At 41.0% G+C, this 13116-nt stretch overlaps 1 protein-coding gene across 2 annotated transcripts in view; it reads right to left on the bottom strand.

The window, feature by feature from the left end:
- The window catches only part of DNAJC6 (DnaJ heat shock protein family (Hsp40) member C6), a gene marked incomplete at its 5' end in the record, with an annotated part of 44998 nt that extends 33152 nt beyond the window's left edge, over positions 1-11846 (bottom strand). For both annotated transcript variants that reach the window (XM_081324943.1, XM_081324944.1), the window contains 2 exons: positions 1827-1977; positions 11624-11846. In XM_081324943.1, the coding sequence (XP_081181069.1) occupies positions 1827-1977; positions 11624-11846 (374 nt within the window). The remainder of the gene's footprint in view (positions 1-1826; positions 1978-11623) is intronic.
- Between the last annotated feature and the right edge of the window lie 1270 nt (positions 11847-13116).

The following is a 13116-nucleotide window of genomic DNA, read 5'->3' as shown; positions in this document are numbered from 1 at the left end:
CATTAGGCTCTTGTCCAATGAGTAACTTAATGTATTAGATATGTTATAAGCCACCCGAAATCTTTTTTGGAATAGGGTGGCCTTAACAAATCCAATCCAATCAATGAATAAATAAAGAGAGGGAGAAATTATTCTCCAATCTAGTGATCAACAGAAATGTTGGGGGCCACTGCATTCTCAGTGTCATGGATATGCAATGGAGAAAATCTATGCACGTAGTTGCTAAGAATCATTACCGAATTGATTGCACATAATCAATCAATCAATGAAGGTAGCAGGCGGCTGTGAGCAGGGAAGAGTTTGTATGATCCCAGTCTCCCACTAGAAACAGTGATAGTTGAGAATGGCAATATGGTTCATAGTGCAGCAACAGTGATATTGTCATCCATGACTGTAGGAGTCTTTTATGTCCTGACCCAGCATAAAAAGTAAAGGTAAAGGTTCCCCCGCACATGCGTGCTAGTCGTTTCCAACTCTAGGGTCCGGTGCTCATCTCTGTTTCAAAGCCGAAGAGCCAGTGTTTTGTCTGAGGACATCTCCGTGGTCATGTGGCCAGCATGACTAGACGCCAAAGGCGCACGGAATGCTGTTATCTTCCCACCGTAGTGGTCCCTATTTTTCTACTTGCATTTTTACGTGCTTTCGAACTGCTAGGTTAGCAGAAGCTGGGACGAGTAACAGGTGCTCACTCTGCTACGTGGCACTCGGGATTTGACCTGCCAAACTGCCAATTTGATGAAATCTCATCCGTCATCCTCAGGCTGGTGGCTTCAGCTTCGTTCTTCTGGGAAGAAGAACGAAGCTGAAGCCACCAGCCTGAGGATGACGGATGAGATTTCGTCGAAACGCTGCCCTGATACCTCCAATTCTACGTGGGGAAAAACCCGAATGACCAAAGATCTCCTTGGTTTCACAGGGAGGGGGAGGAAACCAATCACCAATAACTCACACTTAGAGCTGTCAGTTCTTGTTCAAGAACCTAATTGCATGGGTCTAACATTCCTGAATTAATTGTGCCATGTATTTCAGTGGATTTAGAACAGGGGTGTCAAACACAATTTCATTGAGGGCCGCATCAGCATTGCGGTTGCCCTCAAGGGGCCGGGTGGGTGTGGCCTGGGTGGGTGTGGTTAGAGTGCGTATGGCCTACTGGGTGGGCGTGGCCAGCTCTACATTGTTCGCATCGAGGGTGCCTATGGGGGCCTGGGCAGGAGTGGGACAGATCTGAGGGTCTCTGGCAGAAGGAGGGTCTCTGGGCCAGGGCCAAGGCAGTGGGGGCCATTCCCTCACTGTTTCCAGGATGGCTTTGCGGGCCACATGAAACCACTTCGCGGGCCGGATCTGGCCCCCGGGCCTTGTGTTTGACATGTCTGATTTAGAACATGACAACTTAATTGCGAAGGAGTGCAGAGATGGCCTTGACAAAGGCATGCAAGCGCCACTGGGACCTGATGAGAAAATAAATGAAAACTCAGTCCTGGGAAAGGAGAGAACTCAAGAAACAGAGGGACACCCCCATGGCCTTAAGTTCGAAGACCAGTCATAAATCTACATCTTCAGTGCTTTCATAAGTTCAAACAGTCACTGAACAAGGCAATCAGCTTAGCAAGAACTGTCTGCAATCATGTTACCTAAATTTCAGATTCTGTGTTTCACTTTAGCGAACTGAGTTTAATTATTAAAATGCTTTTCATTTCACTACTCTGTTGCTTGGTAATCAAATTTCCCATCCCGCAAGCCTATCAACACCAAATCATTTCTATAAGGCATCTTAACAGTGACTGTGTTGCTTGCTGAACACTTCGGAAAGGTGTATTTCACAGTACCTTGCAACAGATTGTATCACTTTAGTAGAAGTATCTTTTAGAGTGTCTTTCAAGTTATCCTTTAAGTTGCTGAAGAGTCTCCCTGCACCACCTTTCATCATGTCCAATAGTCCTCCCCCATAGGTAGACTCCATGTCAGGAGATGAGGCACCTTGAAAGAAGGAAAAGGAGACTCAATAAACCAAGGACACTGCAAGGAACCAAGAAATTTAACCACTGCAGCAGATTTTAAATCAGTTACAATAATGTATTTATTAGAAAGAGATGGGAAAACAGAGGCATTAGGAGACACCAAGGTAACCCCCTATTATGGTAAAACAAAACACAATATTATTGTCCTGTTAAAATGAGGTGCATTCACATTGACTATTTCTTGCTTTTCTTTTCCAGTTAGAGCTGGAAAAGATGAAACTGTTCCAACACAGAATAAGCAACAACAGGAAACAGGCACAGCAGGAATAGGTTTAGATAAGAAAATCTGTCAACAGATTGCATGAGTTTTACAGGACCTGAGAAAGTTCCCAGATAAATGGATAAATCTGAATCGTAACATCTCAAATGTAGAGATTTCTGTCCACAGAACCACGTGTCTCAAGTTAAGTTGAATTCTCTTACTTTTTTTTTTTGAAACTCTGATATTTCACAGTGGCTTTGAATCACAAGCAAATAACTTTGCAAATTGTTCCTACAATAAAAAAGCAAAAAGTCACATGGAGTGATCAGGAACTGGGGGAGCTTTTGCAATCCCCTTTGTCATGGTCAGATCAAGCCCTGATTACCATGGATACTACTCTGCCATCCACTGATGGAAAGCCAGGCCCATTAGACTGATCCAATCAGTGGATCCTCTACTATGTGGGGTGCCAGAGGAGTTGGTGCTCTCTGTGCTCCTATTCAACAATTACATGAGGACACTGGGTGAAGTCATTCATTGCCGTGGAATGAGGTATCATATGGTGATACTCAGTTATAGATTCTGTCCCTGGCAAACTAAACAATACTGTTGATGTCCTACCCTGGTACCTGGAGTCTGTAGGATCCTGAATAGAAAACAAGAGGCTTCAACAAGATTGAGTGGCCTTGGGGCCCAACGGTTCTGGAACTACACCCTTTTTGCTCTGGATGGGGTTGCACTGTCCCAACCAGACCCTGTGTGCAGTCTGGCATTTCTGGATGTACAATTCCTGTTCAAGGAGCAGATGATAGCAGTGGCTAGAAGGGCCGTTGTACAATTTTGCAATGTGCAACAGGTGTGCCCATTCCTAGATCAACCATATATATATACTGTATGGTTTTTAGCTTTGTTGTTCCCCACCACTTGCCTGTGAAATGGCGGCCATATGAATATGATGAAATAAATAAATACTAAATAATTATCAGTCTGCAAAATTAAACAGCTGAAAATAACTCTGTCTCTCAGGCCATAGACATATACCACATCTGTGGCATCACACATTTCAGGAAATGAAATCACTATGTTTTTCAGGACATTAAGAAATACCGTCCAATTGAATTAAGTTAAGAAATGCTGTTCTGAGATATATTTAGACCCCCTTTTTACCTCTATAAATCAAGGATAGCTTACTATTTGCCCAAATTTGACTGGATGAATGTGAAAACTGAACCACCACTCTAAGGCAATAGCTTCATTGATGAGAATAATAACATTTCATCTCTTGTAGTCAATTTTTGTTGGAGGGAGATTTCTTTCTAGGACATGGCTTTGAAATGATTTGTATGAAGGAGGATTTTTTTGTTGTTGTTCTCAAAAGACAAGTAGAAAAGGAGATGAAATCCTCCAAAAACCTCAGAATGAAAGCCTTTATGATAATTTTCTTGGCAGGACAAATTTTTCCCCCACTGCTCTACACTACAAATGAACAGGAATATGACTTCATTGAACTGCGTGAGGAAAAGTTGCTTGCTGCATGCCTCAGTATATCATATTTTAAACACATTATGCAAAGACGTAGCTCTCTAGAGAGGTTTATAATGTTGGAAAAGATGAAAGAAGGGTGGGGGGATGATCACCACCAACAAGGTGGATAGATTTGATTACAGCAATGAAGAATATGCCAATTAAAGACCTAAAGGACCAACTTGTGTCAGGCTATCCTAAGAAAATCTATGCAGTTGACACCAAATTGATGGGACATAATTATCAATCACTCATGGATTTATACAATATGGAGTTGCAGCTGCTAACTCCAATCCTTAAAACGCATCCCTAATATTCATTTTGTTGTTTTTCTGTACAAGAGTCTGCCACTCATTCTGGTGGAACTATAATGTGGAGACTTGCTGCAGCTTTATCCTCATCCCATCTAAAGGAGAAAGAAATATCCAAATATCCAACTGAGGATGCATCTTTGAATTTGGGCATTCATTACAAAAGAGAGCAAAGCTGAAGCTCCCACAGCTTTTTCATGAAGAATTTCTTCCAGAGAATTATAATAACTGCAATGGCAAATTACCATCTAACTTATTTATTCATTTATTGTATATAATTCCTATGCTGCTCCTATTATAAAACTGTCCATGGCCCACAAAGATAAAAGTGAAGCAGAAAAAAAACATAGGAGTAAAAACTATAACATTATAATAAACAATGTAAATTATATTCTTTGTGATGAATATTTAAGAAGTTTAGAAACAGAAACATTTTATTGTTTCACCTTACTGGAAAGATTATTCAGAGCGGGGGAAAATAAGATTAGTGATCGTGCTGAATATTTTAATTCTGCATTTCACTAACCTTTCACTCTTTTCCCTAAAATGTTGCTCTTGTTTGACTCTTCTTTATGCTTTCTCAAAATGGACTATTGCATTTTCCTTAATCACATTTTCAAAGGAGCAACTCTGAGAAAAATCTAACATGCTCTGTGCTTAAAAGTGCTCTGTAAATTGCTATAATGGAAAACACAGACAAGGGTGATATGAACCTAAATGAGAATGCTGCTATGATCAAAACTATTTGGATGAGCTGATGTTGTTATTCAGCTCCAGAAACAAAGAGGCTTCAGAAATGGACTTTTCAAATTGTCCAAGAGAACAGACAGAAAAGATAGTGTCTAAGAGATTGCCTTTTGTGTTCACAGATATGGAGATATCTCTTGGTTTCTTCATAAACAATCACCATGACAGAAGAGATTTTAACTTCTAGAAATGGTCTTTTAAGAAAAGTAAATGCACCTTAATACACCGAAAACTATTTCGGTTAGTCGACATTACTGTAGTTCTTCTAATGCTAAATGTACCAACATCTGATAATATACCAACATCTGATAATTTTCCTGATCTTAAGCTATTTTGAGTAACCTTAATATTTCTGGGAAATATTTAAAATGTAAGCAATGCTGAAATTCCACCTGTTTGGTTTAATATGATGAGTTGTTCATAATTCAGAGACTGGGGGGTTTGTTTCATAAAAGGAGCCAAGCAGAGCTTGCTCCTGTGAGAATTTGCTTGGACATTAAAAGCAGCTACTTCTTCCATGCTTTCTATGTTCACTTTCAATGATAAGAGTGTTTGGACAACACTCTTCTTCTCAGTAGCAATGGCAATATATATCATTTTACCGACCTCGGAAGGATGGAAGCCTGAGTCAACCTTGAGCCACTGAGAATCGAACTGCTGGCAGCTGGCAAAATTTGTTGTGACTCAGGGCCAGCCTGTGGGTCCGACAGCCGGCTCCGATGTATCGGATGACTCAGATGTGGGGGAGGAGGGAAACGAACCGGCTGATGATGATTTGGAGGCTTTGCAGAGTCCTCAGCCGGGGACCTCTTCTCAGCTGCGTGAGCCCGAGAGTGCGGAGGAAGATGACCCACAGCTGGCCCTGTTCAAGGACGCCCGACGCAGGAGGCAGTCGAGCAGGAACAAACAAAGAAAGGCTGTGAGACTCCTCGGGAGGAGGCACAGGGAGACCACGCCCTGAGCTCTCTATAAAAGGAGTGTTTGGGGAGGGGCTGGTTGCTGAAAGCAACTTTTCCGCTTGAGAAGACAAGCTCTTGTGTTTTTGTTAACTGCGTAATTAAATCTTGGCAGATGCCTTTTAGCCTTGGAAGCTCTCCAGTCTCTTCTTCTTAAATAGGGGTTTGCCTTTACAAGGCCAGAAGAGGGCTGGTTCAGAACAAAATTAGCCTGTAATACTGCATTCTCTCAATACTAGCTCTTTCCAATTACATGCTTCAAACTAAGACTTTTTCCAGGGCCATTACTTTAAAAAAAATCCTAGATCACTTCAAAGTATTTAAGCTCACTAAATCCTTACAATGAACAGGTTGTCTTCATAATTTCAAGAATAACAAGGAATGTAAAATCCTCCGTCTAGATCAGTCATGTCAAACACAAGGCCCAGGGGCCGGATGTGGCCCACAAAGTGGTTTCATGTGGCCCGCGAAGCTATCCTGGAAACAGTGAGGGAATGGCCCCCACTGCCTTGGCCCTGGCCCAGAGACCATCCTTCTGCCAGAGACCCTCAGATCTGTCCCACTCCTGCCCAGGCCCCCATAGGCACCCTTGATGCGAACGATGTAGAGCTGGCCACGCCCACCCAGTAGGCCACACCCACCCTGGCCATACCCACCCAGCCCACTGAGGGCAACCGCAATGCTGATGCGGCCCTCAATGAAATTGAGTTTGACAAATCCTGGTCTAGATTTTAAAATGTAATTCACAGCAGAGTTCAGAAAACTGGGTGCAAACTGAGAAAGTTGTAAGAACTGAGTTTAGAAGCAGCTTACTTTAGGGGAATCAAGGTTTTGGATTTATGATTTAGATGAAATGCAGTTTAGTAGCAGAACTCCTTGTTCTGAAAAATCCTGATACAGTGATCAAACTCAGCTTATCCCAACCTGGTATCCTTCAACTATATTGGATTATAAGTCACCTATTGATGAGCTGTTAGCTGAGAATTGCTACCATATATCTTATACCTGAAAATAAAGCAATTATTATGAAGACACCATACAGTGTGTCTTCCTGCCCCATAAAAAGGACAATCTCAAGATAGTAAATATGCAGTGGATCTTATATGCTAGAAAATACATTTTGGAATGTAATTCCTCTAATTCCCAAATCTATTTTCCATATTTGAAGGGAAAGGTAGAAGAACAGAGAAGAAGACAATGACTAGTTGCAAGATGGATGGACTCAATTACAGTGGCAATGGGTGCATCATGGGAAATCCTAAAAAGTTGGGGAAAAATCATCATGGTGGCGTGCAAAAGTGTGCTCTATGATACTAAGAGATGACATCAGTTTCATGGCACACAGTCAATTAATGAAATCCAACATTCTTGAAGGGTACAAATCAGAATAGGTTCATTTAATCCAGTGAATTAGGATCTCATCTAATCAGTATACTGAATTGATTTTTCTGAGGAACAATTCTATAAAGCATTTTGTCAATATGCATTAGAACTGCATCACTGATATCAGTGGAAATATTCAGTTTTCATACTAAAATGAAATAAGCACTTCAGTACGTAAGAGGATACCTTGCTTATACAACTTCATTATTTCTCCTATGTTGCCTTCAGTTTTCAGAAAACGTATTATTAGATATAATAAAAGAGTGATTGGGAATGTGTGGCTTCCTCATAAAATGGAAGATTAATAGCATATATATTGGGTACTAGTGCTGGAATTGCAGTGCTATAAACTCTATAGAAAAGCTCAGAACAGACATCTCTAAAATGAGAATGGAGCTAAATAAATGGAAATAATTTTAAAAAGTGAAAGCATTCTCATCTGACTTTTCAAGTGATAAATCTTATACTGTAATAACAAATACTTGAATGAGGAACAATTTACAAATCTTAGAAATGATTCTTAGTCATCATATTTATTAAGTGTGAATGTTACTGGAATCTATAATAGCTTTTACATAAGTCTTGAGAACTGGAAAAGGGTTTTGCTGTTGTTGTTATCATGGACATTAATTTTGGAAACATGGGGATTGAATTCATGCATAATGAATGCAGGAATACCCAAGTGACACAAGCTACCTCTGAAAAACTCCAGCAATTTGAGCTGTAGAATGCTTACTACATGCTGTACTAGGCTACTATTTTTAAATAAAAAATGCTAATTTTCATACCGTTAACATCTTTTTAGTATTCTGCATATTCACTATGACTACTTTTGAATTCTACCAACAGTAGAATTCCCATAGAAAACGTTCATGAAGGTAAATACAAAGGCAAACCTTCATTCCCTTGGCATTCCTACACATTGAACAGCTAGAGTAAGCAAGTCTGGGCAACTCATGCCTTGAGGCTTACGTGCAGCCCTTGGAAGTGCCCCTACCCATGATTGTTAAAATAGCATATTCTTAATAGTCTGACATTATGAACAGTTTGATACTTTGGTATACAGGTAATCCTCAACTTACAACCACTTGTTTAGTGACCGTTTGAAGTTACAAAGGCCCTGGGGAAAAAAACTATGATGTTTTTTTCAACCTTACAACCATGGTCACACGATCAAAACCCAGTGTGTATTTATGACAGTTACACTGTCCCAGGGTCATGTGATCGCCATTTGTAACCTTCCCAGCTGGCTTCCAGCAAGCAAACTCAACGGGGGAAGCCAGATTCATTGAATGACTCACTTAACAACTGCAGTGGTACACTTAACAACTGTGGCAAGAAAGGTCATAAAATGGGATGCAACTCACTTAACAACTTCTCAGCAACAGAAATTTTGGGCTCAGTTGTCACTTTAAGTCGAAGACTACCTGTAATGAAAAATAAAAAATCTCCAATTCTCCCTCAAAACCATCTCACCAATACATGTGAGGTTGTCCCACCCAATCTGCAACCCTTGCCTCTTCCTAAAATGTCATCCTTAGCCACAAAAGATTGGCCACCCTTACAGAGGAATCTTCTTTATCATTATACAGATGGCCAGAGAGCCTGCTTGGCGTAGTGGTTAAAGGAACTAGGCTAGAAACAGGGAGACGTGAGGTTTACTCTTGCCTCTTAGCCCTAGGAAGCCGTCAATGGCAAATCACTTCCAAAAACTTGTAAAGGAAACTTCACAGTCTTGTCCAGGCAGTCACTAGGAGTCAACACTGACTCAAAGGCTTGCACACAGACACACCCCCACACACATAATTATGTAATGATGAGGATGTGAAAGCTAACATCCAATGGATATCCTTATTCCTGAAGTTCCAGGGAAGAAAATGGACAAAATAATGTCTTCCAATATTGCCCAAATGACTAAAATTAGAAATCCACACAGAAGTGTAAGCTTCTGGGAACACCTCCCCTTGGTAGTTATAAGAGGGGGAAAAACACTCAAAATTACACACGGTTGCAGGTTTTTTAAATTTATAAAATATTTGCAAATGAAGCTGTTTAACTTTTATAAATAAAAAAATGGATCAATATTTGAGGACAGTTTGCAGAAAATAATTATCACAGTCCTTTGGTAATCATCTTCTATATCCTTAGGAACCTGTCACCCACCAGATGTTGTGAAACAAAAATTCTCCTGGATATATTGTTAACTCTGATAAGAGTTGAAGTCAGCAACTCTGGATTTCCAAAAAAAAAATCAAGATAACAAGATCCAGTAAGAATATTAAAACCCATTAGGTAATTTTTATCCTTTTCATGGAAAGCTTTAACAAGAAGAATCATAACAACAGACTCATACATATGAAAATAAACACAGATATATCACTGTCCACGTCCATAGAAGCATTTAGTATATTAATTGCAAAACAGCATTTTGCGATTCAAAATTTCAATCAATATTTTCAATTTGATCTACAAAAATAAGCAAAAATCTATACATTTCAAAGTAAAATTTTGATTTTTTTAAAAATTATCTTAATCTTCTTCCTTCTTGAAAGTAGCAGATCAATCCAAGATCTGTATTTAGTGGAGTCTGCATAATTTCTGAATTTACAAAGTCTAGTTTGTCATTATTTTTTTAAATCAAACAAAGAGGAAGGAAATAAAGAGAAGGTAATGCTTAACTGTTAGCAAGCAGAGACACATTTAAATCATCATTAAAAGCTGACAGAATACCCTTTTCCTTTACAATAGTAAACTAAAAGTAACTATTGTATATCACACATTTATTTCAATATAGATAATGTCAAATCTTTTAAAATGCTATATGTGCAACATGAGATTTGGCTTTCCTTGCAACATTTTAGCATTTTCTCAGTTCATTGTGAAATAACCTTATATTTGTTGCCAAAATGTTGAAAAGCAGTACTATTTCTTTCTCACTCAGTTTGAAGCTAATCCAAGAGAAATATGGTTTTATGAAGCAATTCATTCAACTGTAGAGTATTAAAGATTGCACATCCTACAGTTTGAGAATTTGGAAAAAGCCCATGTCTTCCTCTCTCTCTCACATACACACACACTCACACACACTCCTAACTACTCAACAAGATTGGGCACTATGTCAGAATAACTGAATACTATAAAATTCTCAATATAACCAGGATAACTTTCCGGTTCAACTCTCCAAGAAGTTTTTTTTTCCCCTTTAATGTAGCAGCAGCATATCATTTGATGGAAAATGCTTATACATCAAAAAATGTTCTCTAGTCAGGAAAAAGGAAGACTTCATCAGAAATGAAACAGAACTATGAATATATTTCTATAGTGCTAGCTTTGGTGGCATTGAAGAAATCATGTCATTTAAGAAAATGTGCCCATCAACCAATATGAGAACATAGCAGATAATTCATCAATAACTACCAGGTTATTGATAAAATCGATCAGCAATCGAGGTTGATCAGAGGTTAGACATCACAGTGAATAGCTTATTACTAGTTCTATAAACCGTCCAACTGTCTACTTAGGAGATTTTACAATAGATAAAATATATGGCTATACAGCATCTTTTTATAGGTCTAACTATCACCATTTTCCATACCCATAAAGACAGATACGCCTTTTCGTTTTTGCAGTGAGGAAAAAAAAGGTGTGTCACTTGGATTTTTTTTAAGTAACATGCTGCTTGGGTTTTAAGCTTCACCAAGTCTACATTCAAATTAAAAACTGGGGCTGCCAGTTAGCTTTTACAGATAACAAAATAAAATAAAATATAACTTGCTTTATATTAGTGCTGAGCCCAACAGTTAAATAAATGACCCTCTTTTTCAAGATAGTATAAGCGGCATCGGCTTTATACATAGATATGTAGTTTCCCAGTGCAGACATTCACTTTCTTTCTTTCTTTCTTTCTTTCTTTCAATAAATATCAATCACACAAAACCCCTTTTAAGCAGAGGATTTCTTGCCAAATACCAAGTACTTTTGAAAATATACCTTTGCTCCTTTCCCAGGGTTTCCCTGAGGAGGTCATTACTAAGAGTTTGGTCTCACACCAAGGCACACTTAGCAAAATAGCCCGAAGCAGTCTTCTCTGCCTCTCCTTCCCTCTCTCCCACCCACTTATTCACAAGCACACCCGCAGCAGCCCCGAGAACAATACGCTGGTCTGCGCGGGTTCCTTTGCGCCCCGCCCGTCCTTTTTCCCTCCGCACTTCACGGAACAGCGTGACAGAAAGGAGAGGCTTCCTTATTAACTGCTCTTAAAAGCTCTGTAAATTTGTAGTAGCAGGCCCTCGCCTTAAGAGAGGGCAGGCAGGCTGGCCTGGCCAGGTCCGCTCCAACCCCGCCACCCCTCCACCCACACAGCCCTCGCCCGGAAGGTTGGGCCCTAAGTACATCTCCACACACATACACAACACACACAACACACACAGACAGACTCTCTCTCTCTCTCTCTTCCCCGCGCAGAGGCAGTCAACCTGCTACCTGAGCTGTCCATGGTGCTGCAGTCGAGCGGCTGATGCTGATGCTGTCGCGCCGGGCTCCTGGCTGCTGCTACCACCGCCGGGATCACCCCTTGCTTGCCGAGGTTGCCGCCGCCGCCGGTTCGCTCCCGGCCGCTGCAGAAGTCACCGTTGCTGTCCACCAGCTGCAAAGATTCATAGCCATCATTGTTGGTCTTTTTCCGGTAGCTCCCGAGGAGACTCATGGGCGAGTCAGACAGAGAGAGTCGCCACGGACATAAAGGCGGGAGACTCGCAAAGAAGCTCACCTTCCCCTAGAGGCGGAAGCAGCCACACACCCAGAGCGGGGCTGTGCAGCCCCAGCAGGGCCCTTACTTGCTGGCTGACTGGGTGTGAGCGCAGGCGGTGGAGGCAGCGACCTCCCCGCCTCTTGCCTCCCGTCCCCGCCTCTTGCCTGGCAGCTATTGGAGCAGCCTTGGGAGGCACACCTTGCCTGCTGCTACAGACGCTAGTCCGACCCTTTTAGTCTCAGAGCCTACAGCTTTCAGGAAGCGATGCCCGGAAGCAATGTTAGAAGACCTCCAGCGTGCCTGCGCACGCTCTCTACAACAATTCGGCTTCCACACCATCCCGCTCCTTCTAATCTAGAGACCTGGAAGGAGCAAGATCAAGCGGCATGCAAAGCGGCACCCCTTGCAGATCATCTTCATCCCAATTGAAGGCATTCAAGTGTTTACACTTTTGAATGTTGGTGTTGAAGAAGAATCTTAAAAATAAAACTGGTAGCCAAGAAGACAAACAAAAGAATTACTGAACAAATCAACCCAGAGTTTTCACTTGAAGTACACATGACCAGGCTCAAATTATTATACTTTGGACAAATTATTCAGTGGCTTTCAGTGGCTTTCTGAAATCTATAATAATGGTGAAAGGATAGGGAAGATGAGCCAAACTGGTTGAATTCAATTATAGCAACAATGAGTGCACTACTAGAAGTCCTGTGGACCAAGCTGGAGACAGATCCACCTGAAGAAAATTTCTCTCTGTGGTCACTAAGAATCAACACTAATTTGATAGGACATAACCAATTCTCAAAACCTCACTTGGTGCCCTGTTCTTTCTTTTAGTCCAACTTCCCCTATCCTTGTATCCTACAAAAAGTGGGAAGTTGACCAACTTTCTGCCATCTAGATGGTAATCTTTCCTCACCACTATCATCAGAGCCAGAAACATAGAAGATACAGTGAATACATGCAATAAAGGTGTCAAACTCGCCGCATCACTTGGCACAGCACGACGTATTGCAACTTTTTTTTGCATTGCTGGAGCTAGGGTGGGCGCAGCCTCCGTATGATGCAACCGGCCCGTGGGCCGACAGTTTGACACCCCTGCAATAAGGTATCTAATGAAGCCTTATTTACAAGCCACCTGCATTAGTTATACTGATTTCATTCAAAATGCCACAACATTTTCATCCACACAATAAATGCTAGAGGTCTATGCAAGAGACAGCTA

Source organism: Vipera berus (genome assembly GCF_964194415.1).
Source record: "Vipera berus genome assembly, chromosome: 3".
Classification (NCBI taxonomy): Eukaryota; Metazoa; Chordata; class Lepidosauria; order Squamata; family Viperidae; genus Vipera; species Vipera berus.
The sequence above is the reverse complement of the archived record's forward strand: the minus strand, read 5'-3'. Positions and strand labels throughout refer to the sequence as shown.